Source organism: Ctenopharyngodon idella, chromosome 5, assembly GCF_019924925.1.
Source record: "Ctenopharyngodon idella isolate HZGC_01 chromosome 5, HZGC01, whole genome shotgun sequence".
Classification (NCBI taxonomy): domain Eukaryota; kingdom Metazoa; phylum Chordata; class Actinopteri; order Cypriniformes; family Xenocyprididae; genus Ctenopharyngodon; species Ctenopharyngodon idella.
The window spans coordinates 32,871,029-32,886,358 of NC_067224.1; the positions used below are offsets into that span (position 1 = coordinate 32,871,029).

Sequence of the window (15,330 nt, forward strand, 5' to 3'; positions counted from 1 at the left end):
AACTGTTTAATTACACGCTAATCGTGTTCATCTTGTATCTGAAATATCTGATTTTGCTTCAGGTGGCAGAATGTGTGTATAAGATATGTTAAAATTAGCATTTATTAACCTTTATTGGATGATTTTTTAGACAAGGAAATTATTCTTTAATGCAACTGAAACTATCCATGTACTCATTAAAAGACCCAAGGCTATAAAAGTCTGTCAAAACCCGTCTTCTCTCTTTCCGTCTCTCTCCAGGCTCTGTGAGTTTGCAGTGTGATGCAGAGGGAGTGTGTGTGTGCTGGCCAGGTGTGTCTGGTGTGAAGTGTGACATTTGCAAGTCTGGCTTCCATTCTCTCGGCCCTGGTGGATGCAGGTAATGAGAGCGAGAGTATCTTTACCAAGAATTTGTCAAATGAGAAAAACATTCGATTCTTGGATGCAGAATACTGCAGAAATGTCTAACTAGTACATTGGAAACCCTTAAATAGCTCATGCAGAGCAGAATTCAGCCAATATACATTAATTATAAAGGTACAAATCAAAAAGTCCATATACATTTACTAACTCCATCACACTAATCTCTGGAAAAGAACAATAATGTAAAACTAATTTGATTAATTCAAATTACACCACTAACAAAACATAATTATATCACCTTTTCAGAAACCTTTTTAGTGATAAAAGACTACACCTTTGCAGATTAAATGTACACAATGAAAGATTCAAAAATGGAGAACAACCTTGACAAGATATACAGGTGCTGGTCATATAATTAGAATATCGTGAAAAAGTTCATTTTTTTATTGTAAATTATTTTAAAAAATGAAACTTTCATATATTCTAGATTCCCTACATGTAAAGTAAAACATTTCAAAAGTTTTTTTTTGTAAATTTGTTGATTAGAGCGTACAGCTAATGAAAGTCCAAAATCCAGTATCTCAAAATATTAGAATATTTACATTTGAGTTTCATTAAATGACCATCCCTACAGTATAAATTCCGGGTATCTTTTGTTTTTTGAAACCACACTAATGGGGAAGACTGCTGACTTGGCAATGGTCCAGGAAACAATCATTGACACCCTCCACAAAGAGAGTAAGTCACAGAAGGTCATTACTGAATGGGGTGGCTGTTTACAGAGTGAAATATCAAAGCATATTAAATGCAAAGTTGACTGGAAGGAAGAAATTGGGTAGGCAAAGGTGCACAAGCAACAGGGATGACCGCAAGCTTGACAATACTGTCAAGTAAAGCCGATTCAAACACTTGGGAGAGCTTCACAATGAGTAGAATGAAGCCGGAGTCAGCACATCAAGAGTCACCACACTCAGACATCTTCAGGAAAAGGACTACCAAGCCACTTCTGAACCAGAGACAATGTCAGAAGCATCTTACCTGGGCTAAGGAGAAAAAGAACTGGACAGTGAACAGTGGTCGAAAGTCCTCTTTTCAGATAAAAGTAAATTTTGCATTTCATGTTGAAATCATGGTCCCAGAGTCTGAAGGAAGACTGGAGAGGCACAGAATCCAAACTGCTTGAAGTCTAGTGTGAAGTTTCTGAAGTCAATAATGATTTGGGGGGGGCGTGACGTCTGCTGGTGTTGGTCCATTGTGTTTTATCAAGTGCAAAGTCAATGCAGCCATCTTCCAGGAGATTTTGAAGCACTTTATGCTTCCATCTGCTGACAAGCTTTATGGAGATGCTGATTTCCTTTTCCAGCAGGACTTTAGCACCTGCCCACAGTGCAAAAACCACTTCCAAGTGGTTTGCTGACCATGATATTACTGTGCTTTATTGGCCAGCCAATATGCCTGACCTGAATCTATGGGATATTTTCAAGAGAAAGATGAGAAACAGTCGATCCAACAATATACAGATGATCTGAAGGCTCAATAGTGCCTCAGCAGTGCCACAGGCTGATCACTTCCATGCCACACTTCAATGATGCAGTAATTTGTGCTAGGAGCAAGTCATTTGCTGTAATATGTCCTGCCGATCAAGTATTGAGTGCACAAAAGAACATACTTTAAAGAACTTTAACTTTTCTGTTTTGCAAATCCATTTTTTGATTGATTTTAGGAAATATTCTAATATTTTGAAATACTGGATTTTGGACTTTCATGAGCTGTACGCTCTAATCATCAAAATTTAAAAAAAAAACTTTTGAAATGTTTTACTTTACATGTAGGGAATCTAGAATATATGAAAGTTTCATTTTTAAAAATAATTTATAATAAAAAAAATGAACTTTTTGATGATATTCTAATTATATGACCAGCACCTGTATAACCTGCAGATGCAGGAAAACATGGCTTCCACAAGAGGAAAGACTGTGTCTGAAAAGTGTGGTAACACTTTAATTTAGGGTCCAGTTCTCACTATTAACTAGCTGCTTATTAGCATGCATATTAATAGGATATTGGCTGTTTATTAGTACTTTATATTAGCACATATTAATGCCTTATTCTGCATGACCATATCCTACAACTCTAAATCATACCCAATACCTAAACTTAACAACTACCTTCCTTACTATTAATAGGCTGTAATTAGGAGTTTATTGAGGCAAAAGTCATAGTTAATAGTTGATTAATAGTAGGAATTGGACCCGAATCTAAAGTGTAACCAAAATTGTACAGTGATACCATATTAACATAAAAAATAAATAATAAATAAATAAATAAATAAATAAATAAAAACGTTGTAATGCCAAGGTACTTGTTTATAAAAGTATGTATTAAAAGAAAAAAAAAAAGTATGTGATTTATTCCTGTAGTGGCAAAGCTGAATTTTCAGCATCATTACTCAAGTCTTCAGTGTCACATGATGCTTTAGATATCATTCTAATATGCTGATTTGCATCCTTGCTGAATAAAAGTTTTAATTTCTTTGAGAAAAAAATCTTACTGACCCTAAAATTTTGAATGGCAGTGTGTGTTGTTTAATTCAAGAAAGAAAGAAAGAAAGAAAGAAAGAGAAAGAAAGAAAGAAAGAAAGAAAGAAAGAAAGATTTCAATATTGAGCTGCATACAGATTATATCCACCTGAGGAGATTTGCACATTGCATATGCACACTCAATGACGCAAATAATGGTGTAATGCAAAAGAAAACACAGGAGAAAGGCAAACATCAAAAATTTTATACCCCACTGCACTTTCATGTGGCCCATGTGGGTCAATGTTTTTGGGTGCAAATTAGTTGGTTCATTGGAGCGAAATGTGAAAGAAAAGAGATGAAAAGAGAGAGAAAGAGAGGAGGGAGGTTACTTGTCATGTAGGAGAATTATGGGTAATGGCAAGCCAAGTAAAACTGGTCTTTCAGGCCATGGAACAGATCAAGGTGAGATAAAAAAAAAAAAAAAGAAAAAAGACAAAAGTTTACACCCGACAGAACAGCTCTGACCTGAGGCCATCAGCCAACTGACCTGAACACTACTGGCACATCAGTAGTGGCTCATTCATCTGTTTATATCTGTGTATGTGCATGTGTGTTCAAACAGGTTGTGTGAGTGTGATGACAGGGGCAGTGTAGGAGCGTGTTCAGCTGAAGATGGGCACTGCTATTGCAAGACGAATGTAGAGGGACAGTCCTGCAACAGGTGGCCTTCTATTCCTCACCCTTGCATACTATCTCTCTCTCTCTGTCTTTAATTCACATCTCTTCTCTGTTTATTTCTCATCTGCAACCTTTGGCATTCATTTCACCATTGGCATATACACAATAAGAGTAAGAGACTTTTACTCTTAAATATTATTATATTTAGCACAGGGAAGATCCAGGACACAAATCAATTTTTTTTTTATTGCCAAATACTCCAGAAATCAATTATTTATATAAATTGGGTAGTATTTTGTTATTATTTTGTTTGCTTAATAGGCCTCCTAGTATGTCTACATCAGAAATGCTCATTTCCACTCCTCTCTGCACATAACTCAATAAATAAGCACCACATTTTCCAGAACTTCACATAAATTATTTTGATAAATTTGAGAAAAACTAAACACTCTCTACCAGTACTTTACATCTGCTTTACGTGTCTTTGTGTGTATTATAGGTGTAAACCAGGCTCCTTCGACCTCCAGCTGGATAACCCAGATGGCTGTAAGAAATGTTTTTGCTTTGGACACTCCGTCGCCTGTTCATCCTCCAATCAATACATGGCTTTTAATATTACTTCAGACTTCCTAGAAGGTAATTTATCAACTACACTGTTTTTACATGATTTATATACTGAATATCAGTGTTCACTGCTTTTTATGTAATTAACATGTGTTTTAAATATCCTTGAATATAAATGAATATAAAGCAGGGTTAAAAAGAACTTGGTCCACATTGAAAATGTATTTAAAATCCCATTTTAATAAAGTTTTGAGATTTCAACATTTTAAATCATTTGTGATGTCAAATTAATTAGGACTGTTTCAGATTCCACACGTATTTCAGATCATTCAAATTGAGTGATCAAATATCTGACATTAATCATGTGAATATGCACGACTATGTCGTTCAGAAGGTCTTGCTTCCATTGAAAACACTCTTCATCTAAAATCATTTTGGAGAATATCAGGCTTTATCCAAAATCATTTTGGAGAATATCAGGCTTTACATAAACAAGTGCTGCTGCCATTAAAGGGATAGTTCACCCAAAAATGAAAATTATCCCATAATTTACTCACCCTCAAACCATCCTAGGTGTATATGAATTTTTTATTTCAACCAAACACAATCAAAGTTATATTTAAAAATATCTTTGCTCTTCCAAGAGTAAATGGTATACCATTTTGGGTTTTTTTTTTTTTTTTTTTTTTTTTTAAAGCCCAAAAATCACGCATCCATCCATCAAAAAAGTAATCCATACGACTCCAGGGGGTTAATAAAGGCCTTCTGAAGCAAAGTGATGTGTTTTTGTAAGAAAAATATCTATGTTTATAACTTTCTAAACTATAATAACTAGCTTACAGTAACAGTCGTATGTTAATCTAGTTCCCGTCGAAGAGTTACCTCTAAACCGTTGCAAGATAACTGACGAACGTGGATGCGCAGAGGATAGAGCAAAACAAAACACCGGTCACAAATTAGAAGTCTAAAATGAGAATTTTTAAAGAGAAAAGTCGGAGGAGCTCGAGTTTGTTTCCCAGCCCTATATGTTTGAACCGCGAGAGGCGTCTACTCTCACCTAATCTTACACTACACCTACGTCCTACGTCATACGCCGGAACTCGACTCTCTTGTGAACGCATGGACAGATGTTAAAGGAAGCTAGTAATTACAGTTTATAAAGTTATAGTTATGGAAATTTTTCTTACAATAACGCAGAATTTTGCTTCAGAAATCATTCATTAACCCCTTGGAGTCGTATGGATTACTATTTATGATGGATGGATGGATGCGCTTTTTTGGGCTTCAAAAAAATGGCACCATTCACTCCCATTATAAGGCTTGGAAGAGCCAGGATATTTTTAATATAACTCTGATTGTGTTTGGCTGAAAGAAGATAATCATATACACCTAGGATGGCTTGAGGGTGAGTAAATTATGGGATAATTTAAAGCAAAAGGGAGACAAACCACACTTACACATTTTGAAATGTACAGAAATTCAAATTTTACAATTTGTTATACTGATTATTCAATTTGTAAAATCATTTTTGTATTAAATAAAAGAATGGGAAATGGAAGCATTTTCTCCAGGGATCTCAGATTTGTTGTGTGTTCTCTGTGTTCAGATCCAGATGGCTGGAAGGGTGTGTTCTCCGAAGGGCACGAACAATCCCTCATCTGGAAGGAGGGAGAAGTCTATCTGTTGCCCTACAGAGAAGAGAATGGCTTCTACAAAGCACCTGGTAGGACAGCAAGTATACACTTCCCTGTGTGTTGTAGGAGTTGGCCTGCCTTGAAATTACTCTAGATTAATTAACAGATTTACAGTCTCTGTCACAATGGATGAGTTGTTATAGGGTTATGCTCTCAATTAGATACATTTTAGGACAATATCTACAAGTTGGACCAATACAATTGATTTACATGATTTACATTGTTCTCTTCTGAACAACTGTACAAAGCAGAACCGTAGCTTAGTTTGACTTTGTGTGGTAGTCTCGTTTATTATAAGCTTTCTTTATTTTGCAAAAACAAATGATAAAAACAGTGGGCTAGAATTAGCATGCTTGGCCATAAATAGTTTTTCTTAGAGCAGCCTTTGAAGATAAACCAGCTGTACAGGCCAGTTCAGAGGCTAGTTTTAGTTCAGTTCCCCTGAGTGTAGTGGAGAGGCTGAGGGGTTTTACTCTTGTCTACACAGCAATTTACCGCCACGGGAGACACTTAGCCAGACCAACTTGGCCGCTCACTCAGAGAGAAATCCTGTTTAACATCACGTCTTCATGTCTCACACATTTTCTCAAGGATGACGGGCTGCACATAGATAAATATACACCAACACAATGTCTTGGGGCTGAATACCCTTAAAAAAGTCTTTTTTGTGATGCAGAAATTGAATAGTAAGGTTTCTTATGTATCCACAACACCCTAATGTGCTTGTTTAGTCTCATCCATCTTTGTTTTCCCACCATTGACTGGCTGCAGAGATGCAGCGTTGCCCTTTTTGGTGCCGTTTCTCTTATCGCAGCAGCGCAGGGCTTGTTTGTGCCGTTCTGGCCGCTCGGCTAAAATGCGCAGAGATCTATTGCTCCCTCGATGCGTTTAACGATCTCATTTGCTTTTTTTTTTCTTCCCTCCCTGTTTCCCCGTTTGCTCGCGTCTCCTCATCCATGTGCATTTAGAGTACAGCCACCCTGACAACTGCAATGGCACCCAAGGACTTTTTAGATTATCTTTTTATAAACGTCGTTCTCTGATCTCTTTTATTTGGATCTTTAATGCTTGTCACACATCACCGGTCTCAGCAGAGAGGAAATTTCTATGTGAAGGAGGAATGTTTCCCTGATTAAGTCTGTCTTGAGTATTGGAAGGAGTTTAATAGATACTATGAGTGTGTGTGTTTGTGTGCGAATGATTCTTCAGTTGAATAGCTCATCTAGCTGGGCACAGCTTTGGGCTTTTTGACACCACTAAGGCTGCCATGTCAACAAAGGGGTGACAAGATACCATAGCCAAGCAGCCAAGCCAAGAGTTTAGCTGGCTGACTGAGCCAGACTGTGTGTATATGTGTGTGTGTGAGCATGTGTGTGTTTGTTATGCGATCTCCCCAGAGGTACATCTGCTCCATGGTGAGAGAACAGAGTGGAACATTTATCATAGCTTTGAGGAGAAAACAACATGTCACATACACACACACACATGCACACATAAACACACATACACACCTCCCAAAAGCTGGTTGCAAGCTGTCTCAGAGTCACAAACACAGATGGAGAGAAGCGGAGGTCGCCGAGAGATTAGAGTTTGAGATGGATGGGGGTTGGAGGGAGATCTTAACGTCCCCATCCTCAGAGAGTCGCGTCCAGATACCACATTGTGTCCATGAGCAACTTGGCCAGTGCACCCTGACAGCCAACCATATGCCTGGAATAAATCTCTCCGGCAGTCATGGCTCCTGGCGAGACGTATCAGATGTGATCAACTGAGACAAGTGGCACAAATTATGCTCAATCCTTTAATCACTGAGATTGATGTTCAAAGCCAGGGTTTAGTCGTAATATCTCTCCCAACTTCTCCGCCCGTATGTAAAGTTGTGTTGATTGTAAAATGCAGAAATATTAATATAACTGCAGCAATAAGGCTAATTACATTCATGAACAGACACCTCTGTTAAAAGGTCTGATATATGCCGCATTGATGCTGCTACAGTGTTCTTAATACAGTGGGTGGTGTGGGATCACACTGGGAAAAAGTGCAAGCACACCTCACTGTGGTTGCAGTGAGAAGCTCAGAAGTAAATATTGAATAAATACCTGATTTATAAGCCTGTCCACCTTCACTGACTGATCTGCCTCGCTTCTGTATAATAGAACAGGATCTTCACTGTTTTATGTCGCTTTAAGGGAGAGTTCACCTAAAAAAGAAAATTCTGTCATAGTTTACTCATCATTCCAAACCTGTATAACTTTCTTCTGTGGAACAAAAAAAGAAGATATTTTGAATAATGTTGGTAACCATATAGTTTTAGTGACTTCTATTTTATGGACCAAAAAAAAACACACAACATGGGGTGAGTTAATGATGTGATTAACTGTGATTTTTTTGGAGAAATGTCCATTTAATAAGGAAAGACAGATAAAGACTTGACTTGATTTTAACTTGATGTTGATACAAAAACCTATTTATTAGTTTGTTTTTCCTCTCTATCACAATCCCATCCTAGCGTTAGATATATACATATGTATACAGTGCTGCTTAAAAGTTTGTGAACCACTTGCAGAATCTGTGAAAATGTGAATAATTTTAACAAAATAAGGGGGATCATACAATCTGCATGTTATTTTTTATTTAGTACTGTCCTGAGTAACATATTTTACATAAAAAGTGTTTACATATGGTCCACAAGACAAAAAAGATAGCTGAATTTATAAAAACGACCCACTCAAAAGTTTGTGAACCATTGATTCTTAATGTGGTGTGTGGTTACCGGGATGATCTACGACTGTTTGTTTGTTTTGTGATGGTTGTTCATGAGTCCCTTGTTTGTTCTGAGCAGTTAAACTGAGCTCTGTTCTTCAGAAAAATCCTCCAGGTCCTACAGATTCTTCAGATTTCCAGCATCTTTTGCATATTTGAACCCTTTCCAGCAGTGACTGTATGATTTTGAGATCCATCTTTTCACACTGAGGACAATTGAGGGACTCAAACACAACTATTAAAAAAGATTCAAACATTCACTGATGCTCCAGAAGGGACCTGGAGGATTTTTTTTTTATATTGGGCAGTTTAACTGCTCAGGACAAACAAGCAACTCATGAACAACCATCACAAAACATAAAAACAGTTGTGGATCATCCAGGTAATGACATACGGTATTAAAAGAATCAAGGGTTCATAAACTTTTGAATGGGGTCATATTTATAAATTCAGCTATTTTTTTTGTTTTTTTTTTTGAGAAATTTTTTATTTTTGAGTTGTATGTGTGTGTTTATTTCATACAGTGGAAGTCACTGTCCACCTTCTTTTGTGTTCCACATAAGAAGGAAAGCCAGTTTATGATTTTCACTGAAGTGCCTTTGAAACGCGCAGCATTATTCATTGTGTTGACGTAATTTCCACTGACACAAGAAGACAGTTTGACAGTTTCAAACAGCTCCTCCCCTTTTTTAAAATAGCCAATAGTGTTTTGTTTATATCACAGTTTGGCCAGAGTCAGTGTTGCAAAGTCCACGGTTTTCCTATGAAATTGGGCTACCCCAATGGAAAGCATATTTACACTGTCTGAATCCTTCCCTATCCCCTATATAGTGCACTATGTGCCATTTGCCATGTAGAAAATAGTAAATTGGACAGAAAATCTGATAAGAAGCTGCAGTGCTGAAGAAGTGCAGCGTGGTGTTATCAAAATCGTTGATCCATATTGATCCGTATATATAAGTTTTGAACGTTTATATCTTCTAAATGTGAATGTCATTGTTTTGGAGCACAGCTTATAGATAATACAGTAAGGCTAACATATTCATACTAAAGCCAAAAAACTTCAGTTTTGATTTCATGGTGACTTTAAAGGTATTTTAAATGGTTTTGAACTCACAGTCTTGCTTTCATTTATTTAAAATAACTATGCTGTCTACCCTGACTGGGGTTTATTTCAGCTTTTTGCACATTGAATGTTAAAAATAAACTGTTTAATTTCCATTACTTTAGAGATTATTTCTTCCCATTTTGCCCATTAAAGTACAAACTCAAAACCCCAGAAAGATGTAGAAAATGCATTTCAGCATGCCTCTCCCTATAAAAACGGCCCAGATGCTCAATCCATCCCCTCAGAGGGATTGTTTGTGTGAAGCTGAGGAAATTTAATTGAGGCTCAGTGGGTTTAATTGAGTCAGGGAAAAGTTAAAGCCTGGATTGATTGTTAAGTTTGATGGCGGCTTGCTAAATGTCACCAGGCTTTGTCGTCGTGGTGACGATTAATTTGTTTGTCTGAGAGAGGGTTAACACCTCCATTTAATCAAATCTGATCTTGAAGAGGTATAAGTTAAACTAGTAGTGCTGGAAGCTAAAAGGGATATTGTATTCTTTTGCACCGCTAACACTATTGACTATATTTTCTCATGTATAGCTTCAGTTTTTCCACCAGATACAGATTGTCGAGTGTTTCTGGAGAGTCTGTTTCGGGTGTTGGAAAAAAAAAACACCCGCTGTAAAAAAAAAAAAAAAAATTTGAGTTAAAGTTTGCCTCAGCATCCCTACAGGTGCTGTAGTTTGTGAATAAGCTTTCATGGGGAAGGTTTCAGCGTGCTGTCAGACCTGAAAACAACAGGAATCCAACAGGTACAGAACATTTTAGCCTCCTTTTGTTGAAGTTGACTCATACTTGTCTCTGCATGTGGAACGGCAGGGGGGCAGAGAAGAAAACACACTCCCGCTAAGTATCTAACAAGCTTTCAGGTTGTCGGGGCTTAGAATGTTTTACAGCTCTTTGTTTCAGGTGAAGCATGTGGCGCTGTGCATGTATTTTAGGGCTCAGTTCGATGGTGAAGAGATGATGGGAACAAGAAACTCTTAGGGGTGCCACATAATGGTCCAATGAGAGATTCAAACCCACAGAGTGACCAATGCTTTAGATAACAGGAAGGATTATAATGATTTGCACATATTAAATCACATATTTTTTGTATAGAACATGACCTGATGTCTTGGTTATCAAAGGAGCTCGTACTTTTCAAGCACAGTGGTAAAACACGTCTGTCTAGCGCATGTTTAAATTGAAAAACAATGGAGAAGCAGTGCTGTGGAATGTAAAAACGAGTTCTGTGTGAACCGCCCTTAAGTCAGAAGTATTGAGAGAGAAAGAAAGGGAAGAGTTGACATCATTGAATCACTTTCATAGCACAACAACTATCCTTAAGCAGAGCATCTAATGACCGCCAGCAGGTGTAGGCATTTCTCTCAAAGTCCCAGTACAATAAAACAATTTTACTGTGACCACTGGCTATTCTATGTCTGGACATATTTTTTCCAGTCTGCCTTTCCTTTAGCTCACCCTCTTCATCTTATTCTATCACATTTTTTCACAGGTATTACTTTCACTGTATGTCTTCAGTGTAACTCATCTCTGGAAAATGATCTGAAGCAAGCATTAACTTCTGTGAGGAGTAAAATCTAACCGCCTACAGACACAGTGGCCCCAAGGACGAATTATGGTCCTGCGAGGCCCCGGGGCACCAGCTGCTTGGAGGCGCCCCATCAAAAACAAATAATTATACACACACACCTTGTAAGGGATAGACGTGCAAGCTTTGTTTAAAGGGTGTTCAGTATGATAACATACAAACTACAAGAATTTAGTAGCCCATTTTCACCTAAGAGTTAAATAGGATAAAATAAGATGTTATGGTGTGTTTTAAGAATGGATTTTGATTCTGCAGTTGGGATTTTTGCCTCAGTTGGAATTTTGCCTCAATCATATTTGTGACTTTATATATCAGAATTATTTTTCATAATTGCAGTTTTACTATTTTTTTTTTTACCCAAAAATGAAACTTCTGTCAACATTTACTCAACCTTATGTCATTCCAAACCCATAAGACTTTTGTCTTTGAAACACAAATGAAGATATTTTAAATGAAGTCTGAGAGATTTTTGTCCCTCCATTGACAGCCCAAAATTTCTGAAGAGATTCAATTGCTTTATGAACAGATCTACTTCATGCTTTTATTCACATATAAACATTCATCAAAGCACACATCAGTTATGGTTAACGGAAACTCAAGCATAACCAATGAGGTTCATGTTTGTGTGTTATGCAGCACGTTTGAGCTTCCGCAAGAACCAAATGAGGTTCATTTTCGAGTTACGCAGCATGTTTGAGCTTCCGCAAGAACCAATGAGGTTCATTTTCGTGTTACGCAGCACATTTGAGCTTCCGCAAGAACCAATGAGGTTCATTTTTGTGTTACGCAGCACATTTGAGCTTCCGCAAGAACCAGTGAGGTTCATTTTCGTGTTACGCAGCACGTTTGAGCTTCCGCAAGAACCAATGAGGTTTTGATTCATATGGATTCGTTTTACGATCTCTTTATGAACTTTTTGAAGCATCAAAGTGGTAGTTGCTTAGCTGTCAATGGAGAGACAAAAATCTCTCAGATTTCATTACAGGGGAGGTATCACACACAGTTTCTGCCAATCTCATGTTAATCTTGAGTAACAATACATCTAGAGTAACAATACATCCTTCATATCTCCGTAAAGTCTTTAGTTTTATCATATTTATAAAAGATAGATACGCTAAACTGAGTCTTTCCGAAAAAAAGCCGAGCTCCTGGAGGCATGCCTGCCTTCAGTGCCGTGGGCGGAGCTAAAGAGATCGTCTTCTAGCTGCGACGTCATTATAAATACAAAGGGAACAAAAACGTTTGTGGTGTTTACATTTTATGCACTTGCGCACCGATTGCCAACAAAACACAGACATCTGATACATCTTTACTCACCACCCGCAATCTGCAAATCCAGCGCCGAACTGGGACTTGTTTACAAAGTATTCATCACCGAAATCCCGGGAACAAACAAACATACATACATGCACAACTCCGTTGCTGGCTGCCCCGGAAAAACAAACTTCATCCACTGTTCCCTTAACGCTGGGTTCTTTGGGAAGCTGAAAAAGGTAATCTTTCCCTCACAACCAAAAACACACTCCTTCGGTGACAGGAGCTGCATCTCATTTCGGAGGCTGCGTCCATCGGAGATAGCATTTGAAGGCTGAATACTTCATCAAGGATGTCATATTTAAGAAAAGTAACCATAATAAAATTGACTGATATTCATTGTGAGGTGTAAAATACTGTAATTTCTTTCTTACGTTGCTATCTAATGCTTATTTTTCTTAAATGAGACTGCCTTGATGATGTATGCAGCCTTCAGAGGGTGCAGCCCCTGAAATGGGACACAGCCATTGTTGAAAAATCTCTCGGCTTCTGTATCCCGAACGAAACGCGTTTTTGCGTAACATGTCAACGGCCATCGTTGAACATTTTACGTTCAGTTCATTACAATGGAAGGAAGCGGTGTCGCGGCTTCCATCGTTTTTTACAGTCTATGGTGTGCACGCCTATAAGGGAGAAATGCCTATACAAGGAATTCCGCTCTCTTTTGACGTCATACAGGACACACTCGAAAAAAACTCTCCAAAACCGGAAGTAGTGTATTTGGCACAGAAATACTCCGTCATACGTCCAACTTGTGTTTTGAAACTTTGGCCATGTTTAGCATGAGAATGCAACTCTTTAACAGTGTAAATAAGTCAGAATGCATGAAATAGCATTACACCCCCCGTTTGAAAATATCTTTTCGAAAGAATTTTCATTTTTGGTTGAACTAACCCTTTAATATCTTATTTCAAAACTTCTTGTTCATGTATAATAGAATAGGACGGCCTAACTCTTGCAATACTCAAGCAAATGAAGCAATGTTTTAAGTCATCCAAATTAATTGAAAAAAGTATTGCATTTTTTTTTTTACATAAAGACACTATTTTTGCACAAAAATAAAAACTAACCTTGGAAAACAGATAAATCCACTACACAGTATCTGTACATAAACATATTACAAGAACACCAGCCCTGTGCTTTTGATGTTAGAAATGAGATTCAATAACACATACTGCTGCATTCTCCACCAGGTACTGTAAATACTGCTGCTGCAAAAACAGTGTAATAGAGCTAATGGCAATCTTGAATGTGGCTGCTATTTAAAATGTGGCAGCTACTTAACATCCACTCTGGCTTTTTTATAATACATACTTCTTCAGTGGAGTTGACTTTATGAGCTTCAAAAGTTTAGTGATTTAGGCATAACAGTAGGTTAATAAAAGAAGACATTTCTTCATTTCTCTCTCTCTCTCTCTCTCTCTCTGTGTTTATATATATATATATATATATATATATATATATATATATATATCGCTCAGCATGGGGTTCTTTGAAGTCTTGTTAAAGCTCTTTAATGAGGCAGGAGGATATGAGTGGCAATTACGATTGTCCTCTTACACTCTCTTGCATATAGAGATGTACAGACACAGTGAGATCAGTGAGATCCAACCTTCTTACTTTCTCCAAACCAGAAAAATCCACTTCCTTTAGTGAACAGAACATTTTGCCCTCCTGTTATATTTTTACAGTTGTTATTTGTCACGGTCACACACTCTTCATTGTGCTGGTGTTTATCTTTCGTAATCGGGTCGTTGCAGCTCAGTAGCTGGTGTAATGTGCTGGTAATCTGCAGGTTGTGAGTTTGTGTTCCAGAAAATTCTGGGGTGCCCTTAAGCAATCCACTTAACTCAATTCACAGCCCAGCTGTTGCTACCAGATAGATCTTACGTTCATGTTTGCTTAATCACACCATGGTGATATACAAATTAGAATATGCATGGGAATTGTTAAATGTTTTATCTTTATGTTGCAGATAAATATCTGGGGAACATGTTGCTAAGTTACGGACGGACCCTTAGCGTGTCATTTACGGCTGAGCTGGAGGAACTCTTGCCCAGAAGTGTGACCGTGATGCTGGAGGGCTCTGGAATATTGGTTTCTGCTGATTTGTACTCTAAACAGGATCCTTATTCCTCACTGGAGAAGACACCCATCAACACCTTCACTCTCAGGTGTGTGATTCACTCACATGTGGCCAGATTATTAGTATTCAAACTGAAATGTTTTATCAGCAGTTTTAGACACAAAACGAATATATTAGGTCTGTCAAGTGATTGAAATTTTGATCTAATTAATTACATGATGTGCTAACTAATCACAAACTAATCGCACATCAAATTTGGCTGAGAAATTACACCCAAAAGATAATTTAAAGTCATTATTGTGTTAAATGAGAAAAGCATCAAACAGACATTACAACATAGCTTTAAAAAGAAATATTTTATATGATTCAACATAAAATTTATTACGCATAAACTTTTAGGCTACAATGGCCATATATTTTTTTTTTTTTCGGAAGCTGAATTGGTATCTAGATATGTTTACAGACCAAAACAGTTTGGTTACCAACATTTTTCAAAATGTCTTTGTTCCGCAAAAGAAAGAAAATCATACAGGTTTGAAACAACATGTTGGTGAGTGAATGTAAATAAACAAAATTTTCATTTTTAGGCAAAATATGATTTTTTTTTTTTTTTTTTTTTATGAAATGATACTCTAAATAATAAACTAAAACTGCCAGTAGGTGGC

The 15,330-nt window shown here is 37.3% G+C and overlaps 1 protein-coding gene across 2 annotated transcripts in view; it reads left to right on the forward strand.

Moving 5' to 3' along the window:
• The window catches only part of lamc3 (laminin, gamma 3), a 77,735-nt gene that overhangs the window by 34,501 nt on the left and 27,904 nt on the right, over positions 1-15,330 (forward strand). For both annotated transcript variants that reach the window (XM_051895076.1, XM_051895077.1), the window contains 5 exons: positions 241-358; positions 3,487-3,585; positions 4,042-4,178; positions 5,713-5,829; positions 14,555-14,753. In XM_051895076.1, the coding sequence (XP_051751036.1) occupies positions 241-358; positions 3,487-3,585; positions 4,042-4,178; positions 5,713-5,829; positions 14,555-14,753 (670 nt within the window). The remainder of the gene's footprint in view (positions 1-240; positions 359-3,486; positions 3,586-4,041; positions 4,179-5,712; positions 5,830-14,554; positions 14,754-15,330) is intronic.